At 42.5% G+C, this 12,722-nt stretch overlaps 1 protein-coding gene across 3 annotated transcripts; it reads right to left on the bottom strand.

Annotated features, from left to right (window-relative positions):
- Positions 1 to 647: 647 nt before the first annotated feature.
- On the bottom strand, positions 648 to 2,774 carry LOC118473318 (uncharacterized). Of its 3 annotated transcripts, XM_035962548.1 has the most exons (3): positions 2,487 to 2,774; positions 2,272 to 2,424; positions 683 to 726 (listed from the first exon to the last, which is right to left on the bottom strand). In XM_035962548.1, exons 1-2 carry the CDS (start codon positions 2,709 to 2,711, stop codon positions 2,362 to 2,364), a joined length of 288 nt encoding a protein of 95 aa, XP_035818441.1. In that variant the 5' UTR covers positions 2,712 to 2,774; the 3' UTR covers positions 683 to 726; positions 2,272 to 2,361. The 3 variants fall into 3 exon arrangements, 1 of the variants encoding a protein (XP_035818441.1); XR_004852654.1 differs by lacking the exons at positions 2,272 to 2,424; positions 2,487 to 2,774 and adding an exon at positions 1,129 to 1,687 and having other exon boundaries at positions 648 to 821; XR_004852655.1 differs by lacking the exons at positions 2,272 to 2,424; positions 2,487 to 2,774 and adding an exon at positions 1,129 to 1,687 and having other exon boundaries at positions 655 to 726.
- Between the last annotated feature and the right edge of the window lie 9,948 nt (positions 2,775 to 12,722).

The following is a 12,722-nucleotide window of genomic DNA, read 5'->3' on the forward strand; positions in this document are numbered from 1 at the left end:
GACAAATATTTTGTAGTAACGCTCTTATTGAATCTCATAAATAAACAAGCAATCACAAAGTTCTTATTCTATCTTCGCATGATAGTTCATTGACAACTATAAGGAATGACTTTGCAGATAAAATGAAACTATTCTTGTGGTACTGCAATACTATGGTTCAAATGTGAGGATTACATTTATCAAATTTCATGTGTTTTGTCTTCTGTATTGAAAGTTGTAACAAAATAATAACTGCTTCGTAAAAAATAGTTTGATTGTAGTTAGTAGTTAACTTTCTGATGGTTTAGCCTATTGTGAACAACTGGTTCATTAGGACTGGAGCAAGAATTACATCATTGCATATCTTGCAATTAAGCATTCTCATAGAATTTATCAAACATTGTCTATGTCCTACTCGGTATGTACTATGTAGTGCAACACTATTTAGACTGTACAAAAGTGAAATGTATTTTATTCCCCAAAAATATTTAAACGTTTACACAGACCAACAAGTGGTTTTAATTTGTGCTAACAGATTCTAGCATCTTTTTTCAGAATAACCACAACCATGCCTTGCCTATGTATTAGGAGCCATTTCCATTCTAAATAAAACAAAGACATCTCAAACACAGTTGCAACAATCAATCATCCATATTCAGTTATACCTCGTGTACGTACCTTGTGTAGTAGGACCTATTTCATTGGCTGTACAAGCGGAATAGCACCAATAACACATAAGAGCAGTCCCTAAGCATAGAAAAAACCTTCGTCACGAGAAAATAAGCACAATCTTATTCAACATCCTTTTATAATTTTCTTCTAGTCATCTATCACATATTGACCTGCAACAACCATTTGAAATGTCCTCAAATGAAACAATATAGAGTACGGTCTAATAGATAAAACAAATGAATCTAAAACGATCCAATAGAAAATGGGTTAATGGCTGAAAAATCCGAATTCTGAATGAGACAGTACAACCTGGCTGAGTGAACAAAAGAACCAAGTTTGGATACACAAGCTACTTGGAAATTGTTTATGCGCATGGGATGAAATGCATGAATGAAAAGATAAAACATCAAACCCATCTGCAGCTATGCCTTTCCTCTATTATAAGAACATTGAATGTATACTTGCATCTATCTACACCTTCCATTGCAATATCGCAGAGAAGATATTAATTGGATGGCATCCAGACGTGAAGTAGGAAAATGTCATGTATTTTGGTTCCATTGTTCCTGAACTGTTAGTTAAGAACAGAAGTTAAAAATCATCTCATAAGAACACATAGCCAAAAACGCTTCATATGGCCACAAAATATTTTGGACAGCAGTACAGCAGTCAGCGGTTTTGCTCATAACTTACAAAATATTCATCCAAAAATCGTGAACTAAGACTTTCTAGAAAGCATAAGAAGTCCTCTACAACTTTTGTATTATCATCACAGTGAGACTTGACATTTAGAATGGTCAAACAATGCTAGACGTAAATTCTATTCAGATTTGGACAGAATTCGACTACTTACTTTAAAAAAATCATAACTGGAGTTTCAGGCATCCAAATCAGGTGATCCTAGACTTTTTAGAAAGCTAATAGAATTCTCTACAATTTATTTATGAACATCCCAGGTTAGTTTAATATATATCAAGGTCAGAAAACATGAGAAAGGCTCTACTGTCCAAATTGGGACAGATTCAGATATCCTAACTCAAACATCACTAACTTAATTTATAGTCACCAAAAAGGGCGATCCAAATTTTTTTGGAAAACTTAAGAAAAGTACTGCAACTTATTTATAATTACTAAGAACTGATTCTCAGTTTAACTTAATCAAACAAGACAGTTTTTGAAATCTGTACAGAATCTGAACAGATTCGTATACTGTACTTGGAAAAATCATAACTCCTAAACTACTAACCTGTGGTCATGAAATTTTTACACAAGCAAGATAAAGAAGTGATCTACAACTTTCCTATATAACATTTCTACAGAAACATGGTTTACTTCCCTAAACTACCTGCATACTAAAACTGAACACAGTCCAAACAGCAAGTATTCAATTTACTCCTATAATTATCATGTGCTTGGCACTTTCTAATCACATCTATAGATTAATTCTACTTTTCATTTGAACGACAACCATATTATCTCACACAACTAAAACATTTCATCGCATTGGTGAAGCGCGAGGCACAACGTCGATGGTGGCTGCGATTAACGACACACAACGGTTCAACATTTTATCAAGCACTAGGGATGCGAAAAACAACAGGCTACTAGCGAGGGGCTCACTGCTACACGGCACTGGTGGAGGCTCCACGACGACAAAAGCAAAGCTGCAACCATGGCGACGACGTGCTCCGTCTCTTCTTCACCTAGATTTCACGGATTTCGCTCCTCAACACACATAGGCACATAAACACAATTCACATTAGTGCTTCGTCTCTTCTTCACCTAGATTTCACGGATTTCGCTCCTCAACACACATAGGCACAAACACAATTCACATTAGCAAATAGACGTCGATCGATGAAATGACAAAGCAAGAACGAATCCTCACCGATGGTCGACGGCGTCGTAGACGGGATGCGCAAAACATCAAACATCCGACGACGCCAAAAGGGTTGGCCACGACACGACACTCCTCTTGAGCATTTATACAAACACCTTACACGCACGGGGACGCAGGGGCTGCAAAGAAAGGCACTAAAGAGAGGGGGTTCGGCATCCATGGCTGAGGGCTGGCGTCCATGGGAGGTGGCTGGAACAGGGAAGTGGAGATTAGGCGAGCAGGAATGCAGGGGGCGAGCTCGCCACCTGGGGCAAGGAAAGGGGCGGCCATGGAGAAATCTGGAGCAGGAGGGGAGTGCGAGGTCGACCAACGCAGGGGGAAACAGAGGTGAGCACCAGGGAGATGCGGCGTCAGGCACTGAAGGGGTGCTCAGCCGGCGACCAGCACGACGGCGCAGCAGGGCGCGACCTCATGGAGAAGGACGAGCCAGAGAAATGAAGGAAACGACTGGAGAGACGTGCGTGAGGTGGGAGAGGAGTTGAGGCTGTGTGCTAGTTTGAGGGAGGAAAATGTTGGGCGGCAGTGAGATAAGGCCAGCAGATGAGCGGCGGCAGGGAATGAGCTGAGGGAGGGCGGCGTGGAAGGATCTAGGGAGAGGGAGAAGACGTGTGGGGATAAGGAGAAAAGATTAAAACGGTGGGGGAGATAATTACAAATTCTGATTTTTCTTCTCCCATTTTCTTCAACCAAATAAGACATAAAAATATTAAAATCAAAATTAGGGTCTGACCGGGGTATAATTGAATCGGATCACTGCGAAACCGTTCGACAGTACATGAGATAAGATTTAGATGAGATGTCGATAGATCAAATCGAACGACATCAGGGTCGATACATTAAGACCATGCTTTATTTGATTTGATTCGAAACCGATAATCCATCCACAGTCTGAGCAGGAAAACAGATTAATTATGCATACTCAATATCGGCTCTAATTATCTTGCATCAATACTCTTGTCGCCGAGCATCTAATAAAATTTACTCGGGTCAAAAATCACAAGAGTGGTCGAGGTTCCAAATTCGTATTCGCTTAATCGATAAATTTTAAAACAGAACACAGAGGCTCAACATTTCGTGAAATAAATACGCGAAATTGATACCACATCGAAATTGTGATCCTTTCGAAATCGATGTCACGCAACGTTCACGTGGGCGAGAGGTTGTGCGTTGTCCAGGCACCGGGTTAGCACCAGCCACGCGCCACGATGCCAGGCCACAGAGAGACACGTGCAACGCAAGTGTGAAAGAATTTGAAAACAAAGTTTATGAACCAGATCCAATTTCAAGAATTTAGAGTTTGAGGCAAGACGTCGATGCTGAACCCAAATGATATTGGATTCAATGTTTCGAAAGATTACTAAGTCTGAATTTTTGCAAAATAAATCAGGATAATTTAGACAGATGGAGATAGACACGATATCAAAATCGTGATAGACGAAGGATGATTAAAATTTAGTGTCCATTTTATTCACCGCTATCACGTGTTAAAGTCTGCACTCGTGGTCGAGCCGACAATAAACACCCTGGGGTGTTACGAGGACGGCCTCCAGCAGTGGCGATTCTTGGGGTTCAGAGTCCATGATTATTGGGCGGCGGCGGTCGTGTCCCGAGGGAGACATTGGTGTGTATGGTGAGAAGGCGTCGCGGGATGGAAACAAAATGATAGCGATTTGTATATATCATCAACTCAGGGTGATTTCACTATTTGCTATATTTTTCATATACATCTTGTTAGACTATCATGTGAAGACGGTTCCATATTTATAAGTGTCTAGTATACTCACTAACATCTATGACGGTTCTTATAGTCTAGACGACTCTAATAGTATTCTTATTTGAGATGGTTTTCATACATAGAAGGTGTCTCAAATACTCATTGCACATACTAAGATAGTTGTTAAAGTAGGGATGACTCAATACTATCCTTATTTGAGACAGTTAATAATAAAAAATATGTCTTAAATCAATATAAGACATTTTTTACGACGTAACTGTCTCAAAAAACTTTTCCATTAAGACGGATTTCCAAAAAAATGTCTTATCTTACTCAACATCGTATGATATAAGACACTTCTATAAAATATACTTATATGAGTCTTTAATGGTGTGTCTTAAATAGTCATATATGTAGTAGTGTATGTTGATGACCTTGTGATACTCTAGGGGGCTCAGGCCTTTTTTCCTGAGTCCTCTCCATAAGGACCTTTTCATGGAGTGACCACCCGGGATAAACAGTGCAACCATGAGGGTGGAATGGGACGCCCTTAGCTGATTAATTAGATGAACCTGGGGGTGTAGTTGGCTTTGCCGGAGGGCCGTCAATGGGGGTCGGGGCGTATTGCTCGCTTTGCCAAGGTTGGGGTGCAGATGTTCATTCGATTTGGGTTTTGTTAGTCACCCACCTTGGGGAGGTGTACTGTGTTTGTACGACTGGCGAAACCTAACGAGCAGCTATGCACCAGGGGAGTCTTTGTAATAGGCTACATAGTGTATCCCTGGCCATTCACCTTGGTAGTGAAGATCGGGTCTGTACAACCTAGGCTGGAAAGGGATCATGACTCATGGGTAAAGTGTGCAACCTCTGCAGAGTGTTAGAAACTGGTATATCAGCTGAGCTCATGTGTTAAGAGCAGCCTTGGGATCCTCTTTGATTAGAAGAACTTTGGATATTTTTATGATGATGGTTAACAATGATGTTATAAAATTCTGATCTCTGGATTTCCTCTTTTGAGGGAGTACTTTTGGGTAATAATTGGGTTTATTACTAAAACTTGGCTCTACTAATAATAATAAACACTTGACCAATTAAAAGCAACTGCTTAACTTCAACCCTACATACAGTTAGTCCACTTTAGCCAAACGGGACATTGCTGAGTTACGTTGATTTGTACTCACCCTTGCTTTACACACCACCCAACCCTAGGTTGTCCCATTGTAGTCAGTGCTCAGGAGGTGATGCTGGCAACATGGAGGACTTCGAGGAGTTCTAGGATTACGACGAGTTTTAGTTTATCTTAGTGGCAAACCCCCCAGTCAGGTACCTGTGTAGGCTTACCATCTACGTTTGGTTTCTCCGCACTTTGATAATTATGTTAGAGACAATGGTTATGTAATAGACTCTGTTGATGTCTTGGACATCTTGATGTAATTAAGTACCTTTCCGCTATTTATTTCAAGCATTGTGTGATGATGTCCAATTATGTAATCGCTGTGTACGTGAGTTTCTGATCCTAGCACGTACATGGTTCGCATTCGGTTTACCTTCCAAAATCGGGTGTGACATAAGTGGTATCAAAGCCTTGCTGACTGTAGGACCGCTAACCTAGACTAGAATGGTCAACCTAAGGAACTAAAGACCCCTACTCTTACCTTGATCTTAGAGTTCTTTCAAAAGTTGGTCATCTTGACCAACTCTATGTTATCTACTTATCTCAAAAAGTTTTGTCTCACTTTTCTTTCTGTTTACTTTCTGGTCTCATAGTTTTACTCTTACTCTTGTACTTACGATGTCTTTTGTAGATGGCCCGTATCAGGTGCACTGCACGTAAGTCTATGATCCCCTTTTTGCCTTCTCGCCTGGCGGAGCGTCCACTGTGTCGCACGGTGCCTGGTCAGTCCAGTCACCTGGAGAGACTACATCGTCGCCTGCACGAGGAGCAGGAGCGTCGACGCCAGGAGCAGAAGCAGGAGCAGCAGGACTCTTCCCCCTTGCCTCAGCAGGAGGTGGAGTCTAAGAGGCTGCCTTCCCCTGCATCTCAGCCAGAGATGCCCCCCTGCACCACCACAGGGCATCCCGACTACTGGAGGAGACCCTGAAGGAGACAGAGACGATGACGATGCCGGTGGCAGTTCCAGCCACGGCACGGAGCTCTCGGAGGAGCTGGAGGGATGGATCGCTAGACCCATCACTCATGACACCGCTCGCGGGTGTAACTTCCACGACGCTCTCGACACCCTGCTGCGTCGGGCCTTCGACCGACACACTTGGTCCATCGAGTACCGTTGTGTAGTCTACCAGCATCGTCGCAGGTTATACCCGGACCAGTGGGAGGCTACTTGCTTTGTGCGTCGTCCGGACGATGATCTCCGGGGTGCAGAGGCCTTCTCAGAGCACTATTCTATTACTGAGAGGGATACTGCCGAGGCAGCCATGCAAGATGCAGCACGACGAGCACTTTCTCAGTATTGCTTGTTGTTCAGTGGGGTAGATGATGGCCTCAATCTGAAGTACTACCCTCGTCGTTCGACCGGCAGTGCTGGAGGTGTGATTGTCTCGCCAGTTGGTGAGGGCAATCCCAGACTGAACAACATGGTCAACTTGGCCGCCGTGCTCAACATAGAGTTGGACCACGCCCTTGACGAGTTGGGCAAGGTTTGGGCGGAGGTTGCGGAATTGTGTGCTGAGTGCGCAGCACGCCACTATCTGGATGGTGGTTCTCCCGCCCCTGTCGGGATTCAGCACCCTTACCGTTCACCGCCCCATGGTCGCTTCGACTATGGTACCCCAGACTGCAGGACTCGGATAGATTTGGATCCATAGATTGACAGAGTTAGAGTCTGTAATAATGCTTAGTTTAGTGTCTTAGTCTAGTCAGTCTTAGTTAGAGTTAGTTTGCTTATCTTATGTTGGATGCTTGTTATGATGGACATGTACTGAAGTTGGATCTTGTAATGATTGTCACCAAGGTGTGGGTATCCCCTGTAACTTGATGTAGTTATTAATAAAGTCAGATATTTAGTTGGGTAATCCATTTATTTCCACTTTCCTCTTTTTCTGAGAAGTTGTCAGTGAAGAAGGTCATTTGTTCAGTGCTATGAGGATTTTCTATACATCTTTTCTTATGCTGAAAGACTGCAGAGTTAGACTTGATATATGTGTGTGATTTCTACAGATGTCTGAGAACAAGCGCAGAGGTGCGAGGCGTGCTTAGCCAGAATAGCAGGCACCCCAAGAGGAAGCAGCCCCGCAACAGCATTTGCCACCTCAACCCCCGATGACCATTGAGCAAATGTTCCTGATGCAGACCCAAGCAGTCCAGGCAATTGGTCAGACCCTAGCAGCTATGCAGCAGGTGCAGCAGCAGCCACCCCTGCCTCAGCCTCTAGTGCAGGTCCAGATGCCACAAGTGCCTAGAGACAAGTGGGCAGAATTCATGAGGGGCCATCCCCGAGTCTTTGCCCATTCTGCTGATCCCATGGACGCTGAAGATTGGCTGCGTACTGTGGAGCGTGAGTTGCACACTGCCCTCTTCAACTATCGTGAGAAGGTGTTGTACGGTCCCCGACAGCTGAGGGGAGCAGCCTAGTCTTGGTGGGAGTCTTACCTCGCCACCCATGCCAACCCTAAAGCCATCACTTGGGAAGAATTCAGGGACAACTTCTGTCGCTACCATGTGCCCGAGGGACTGATGATAGTGAGGAAGGAGGAGTTTCTCGCCCTAAAGCAAGGTCCCCTGTCCGTCAGCGAGTACTGGGACAACTGTCACACCCGGTTCCAGGGGGTAGAACCGAGCGCATACCATATGTGTGCCAGGATCCATTTCCACACATATGTTGACGTCACAAGTGTAATATATCAAAAGACAATGCAATAAAGGGCGTAAAGAGAGTATAATACTTTATTACATCATTTGAAACATTGTATCACATCAAAGTACCACGGAAATAAACAATTGGGGCAATCTTCCACAGGAAGTTGACCGGCGTATCGTTAGACTTAGAATTCCTCGTCGTCAAAAACTCCATCAAAGTCTCCAGCATCACCCTCTGATCAAAATAAGCAAGGGTGAGCTCACTTATGGTCGGGGCTCAGCAAGTGGGGGAAAAACTAATGCAGGTATAACAAGGTGAGGCTATGGTTGAGCAGTAAGCATTTTAGTTGGTCAATATTTTATTAACAACACCTGTCTTACTAATAAATGTGAATCCCAAATATCCCATTTAAACAAAGGAATATTAATATAACAAAAAACACTTAAGTGAAATCACTTAAGCAAATTATTGGCAGATCATCGGATCTCAATTTAATTCCATCTTCAAGTTCAATTATCATGTGAGGAGTCTAGGTCGCTCATAACCGGGAGCAACGGCTGATTTATCAGTTTTACACTCTGCAGAGGTGGTACAACTTTACCCACAAGCCATGTATCCCATCTAGCCCGGGTTGATCGGACCCTTAAACACTGCCGAGGTGAATGGCTAGGGATCCATTATGAGGCTTTCACAAAATACACTTAATACGAAGCAACCCGCTAAGGTTTCTAAGACGATGGTGGTGGCCCCCTGGGTGAAGTACCTTAGCCAAGAATACGACCCCATGTTAACGTGGGCTGCCAGCACCTACCGCTCCCCCTCTTGCCCATCTTTCAGGTAAGGTTGCTAGGCACTAAGCATATAGAGCTAATTACCAAAGCCAGAGCCACGATAGCACTCGTGGTTGCACTGTTATCCTGGGTGGTCACTCCATGTTCCAATTAATAAGAAGTAATATTGTTTTAACCATCGGGTTAATATCATAATTGCCAATTTGGAACATTAATACCAATTCATGAGTGACATTAAGATCATTAAGTTGGGCGGTAGCATAAATTTTGCACAGCTTAATAATTTTCCCAGGTTAAACAAGGAATACAGGTAGTAAATCTAGGAAATCCTTAATTAGGCTATCCCATCAAATTATGCAATATATCAAAATAAACATTATTATATGCAATGAATAGGTACAAACAGAATATGCAGAGGGAGAATCCACTTGCCTTGTTCAAGCGGGTCCTGCGGATCGTCTTCGAACGAGTTCGGATCGTCTACCGCACAATCCGCTTCTAATAGGGTCGCATAGCGCACATACAAAAATAAAACATACACCAATAAATAAACATGCACCATTCATAAACATACACCAATACGTCATTAAGAACACATTAACACATCGCACTAATTATCTCTTAATTACGTATTAATCGCGTAAATACTTATTAATTCAATTACAGCTATTAATGTGAATCCTAATGGTGAATTTATGAGTGAGTGTAATAAATATATTTTAACATCATTAATAAAAATAAATAATATTTATTGTCTTTTAAAACTAATAAATAAATTAATACCTTTTATCTCTCTTTATTTCTAACTCAAATTATTGAACATAGTAAAAAAAAATGAATATAATATTCTAAAAAATCCTTATAAAACTACTAATTGAATATTTTCTAACACAAGCGGGGTTATTTGACATAAACTAGTATTTTGCTTAATCTAAAAATCTAAGTGCTCAATTTGCGAACATGATCATTTAACTAGTAAAAATCTATTTACCACACTACCGGTGATCTTTTCTCTTTTCTTTCTAAAAAGAAAATGCTAATAAAATAATTAGATAAATCATCTAAAAATCCTATAATATTCATATGACATCTATACCATTTTCCAAATCCATTTAAAATGCACCTATAATTCTCCAAGTAGTTTCTAAAATTTATTGTGACCAAATTTAACTACAAAAATTCCTATCTAACATTTTTTATCGCCAACGTGTGACTACTAAATGTTGTCATATTTCTCTAATCCAAAATTCAACGCCACGACTAACATGACATAACACGGTGCACTACTAATCGCATATCTCTAACAAATTCCATAGCGCACACATACACATAAATCGGAATCACATGTGTTCATATTACAACAAACAAACTATACAACACATGAATCGAATCAAAAGCACTTTATAAAATACATAAAATAAATTTGGGTCGTCATCAACCTCGGGTTCGTGCGTGTGACGGAGATGGATCGACGGGTTTCGGCCGGACGGAGAGCGGGGCTCGACTACGGACAGCGAGTGCGTGGCTCCGATGAACTCCGGCGACGAACGACACACTCCGGCGAACTCCACGGGCTCCGGCGACGAACGGCAACGGCACTAGCGATGAGCGTGGAGTGCTAGAGAGAGAGGCAAATTCGAGTAGGCAGGAATGGGGAGGCTCTGCTGTTCCCTTTTATAGAGAGAGGGAGGGAAGAAGAGAAGTCTGCCAGGGAGAGGGAACGATCGGCGTCTTCATGGCTACCATTGGTGGCGTTCTTCACTGGGAGAGGTAATGGGGGAAACAGATGCATTAATCGCAGAAACGGTCGCAGTGATAATTCCTTAACGCAGTCGGCGAACGAACGTCTTGGTCGTGGTTGGTCGGCGCGCTGTCGGGCTGGCGGCTCTAGGCGGCTGCGCACTTTGGCGAGGCTGGGCGCTCGGGCTGCTTGCGCGGTCGGCCGCGGCAAGGCCGGCTCGCGGCGCGCGGCCAGAGGCCTGCTCGCGGCGGCTTGGGGAGCGCGGCTTGGAGGCCGACTGCACGCTCGGTCGAGCCTGGGCACCAGCGCGTTGAAGAGAGAGAGAGGTGAGGGAGAGAGAGAAGTGAGGGAGAGAGAGAAGAATGAGGGAGGCGGCGGCGGCTGCTGCCTGGCATTTGCGAGCAGCGCGCGCGCACGGCGGTAGAGTTAGGGTTTGGGGATTGGGCCCCTAAGTGGGCTGGCTGGGTGGGTTTAGGTTTTTTTTCCTTTTTTTTGTTCTTTTTTTATTCCGAAATTCATTTTTAAAGAGCTCTAAAAATCATAAAAAAAATTACCAAAAATATTTATAAATGAAGTACTTGTTTTTAGACTAATATTTACTATAATACTTAATTATTATTTAATTACTAGTATCTCTTTTAAAATGAATTGATATTAAACATCCGATAAGAAATCAAGCGCATGCAAGGAAAACGATGCAAATAAATAATTAAACACTAAAAAAATTATTACCCTAATTAATATAATATCTAAATTTGTTATTTTAATTGATGGCTTTTATGGTGTTACAAACCTACCCCTCTTAAAAAGAATCTCGTCCTCGAGATTAAGAAACTTCCGAGAATAACTGGGGAAATTCTGTTCTGAGTTCATCTTCTCTTTCCCAAGTGGCCTCATCTTCCGAATGATGACTCCACTGAACTTTGCACATGTTAATGACTTTACTCCGCGTAATTCTGCGAGATGTTTCCAGAATTCTGATCGGGTACTCCGAATAAGTCAAATCCTCATTAACATTCAGTTCTTTCATGGGTAGCTGTTCCTCTGGTACTCTCAAGCACTTCTTGAGTTGTGATACGTGAAATACGTCATGCACATCCGATAATCTATTGGGTAGCTCTAATTGGTAGGCAACTTCACCTTTTCTTTCCAAAATCTTGAATGGGCCAATATAGCGAGGTGATAATTTTCCTTTAACCTTAAACCTTTTCATTCCTCTCATCGGTGAAACTTTAAGGTATACGAAGTCTCCTACTTCGAACATCAACTCTCTTCTTCTATTATCAGCATAGCTTTTCTGTCTTGACTGTGCTGTCTTCAAATTTTCTCTGATAATTTGCACTTGCTTTTCCGCCTCTTGGAGAATTTATGGACCAAATACTTGACTTTCTCCAGTCTGATTCCAATAAAGCGGTGTTCTACACTTTCGTCCGTAGAGTGCTTCAAATGGTGCCATTTTGAGACTTGCTTGATAACTGTTGTTATACGAAAATTCTGCATAAGGCAAACTTTTATCCCAGCTTCTACCATGCTTTAGAGCGCAAGCTCTTAGCATATCTTCCAACACTTGGTTCGTTCTTTCCGTTTGCCCATCCGTTTGAGGATGATAAGCTGAACTAAAGTTTAGCTTGGTATCCATGGACTCATGAAGTCTTTTCCAAAAGCGCGAGGTAAACTGGGTTCCTCGATCTGATACGATCTTCTTCGGTACTCCATGCAGACAAACAATCCTCGACATGTACAACTCTGCTAACTGGGCTCCTGAGTAAGTTGTCTTCACAGGTATAAAATGTGCCACTTTAGTTAACCTGTCTACTATGACCCATATTGAATCATAGCCATCTCGAGTATGGGGTAGTCCAACTATGAAATCCATACTGATTTCTTCCCATTTCCATTCCGGTACCTTGAGAGGTTGTAGCAATCCTGCTGGTCTTTGGTGTTCAGCTTTAACTCGCTGACACACGTCACATAATGCAACATGAGTAGCAACATCTCTTTTCAAACCGTACCACCAATATTTTTCCTTAAGATCCTGGTACATCTTTGTACTTCCAGGGTGAATAGAGTAAGCTGAATCATGAGCTTCTCTCAAAATAAGTTGGCG

This window comes from Zea mays, chromosome 9 (genome assembly GCF_902167145.1).
Source record: "Zea mays cultivar B73 chromosome 9, Zm-B73-REFERENCE-NAM-5.0, whole genome shotgun sequence".
Taxonomy (NCBI): domain Eukaryota; kingdom Viridiplantae; phylum Streptophyta; class Magnoliopsida; order Poales; family Poaceae; genus Zea; species Zea mays.

What these genes read in the sequence shown, in the direction of transcription:
- LOC118473318 (XM_035962548.1), bottom strand. Translation starts at nt 2,711, where the DNA reads ATGGATGCCGAACCCCCTCTCTTTAGTGCCTTTCTTTGCAGCCCCTGC. An exon ending in ATCGACGTCTATTTGCTAAT is followed by an intron (nt 2,425 to 2,486) that starts GTGAATTGTGTT and finishes TAGGTGAAGAAG; the next exon opens with AGACGAAGCACTAATGTGAA.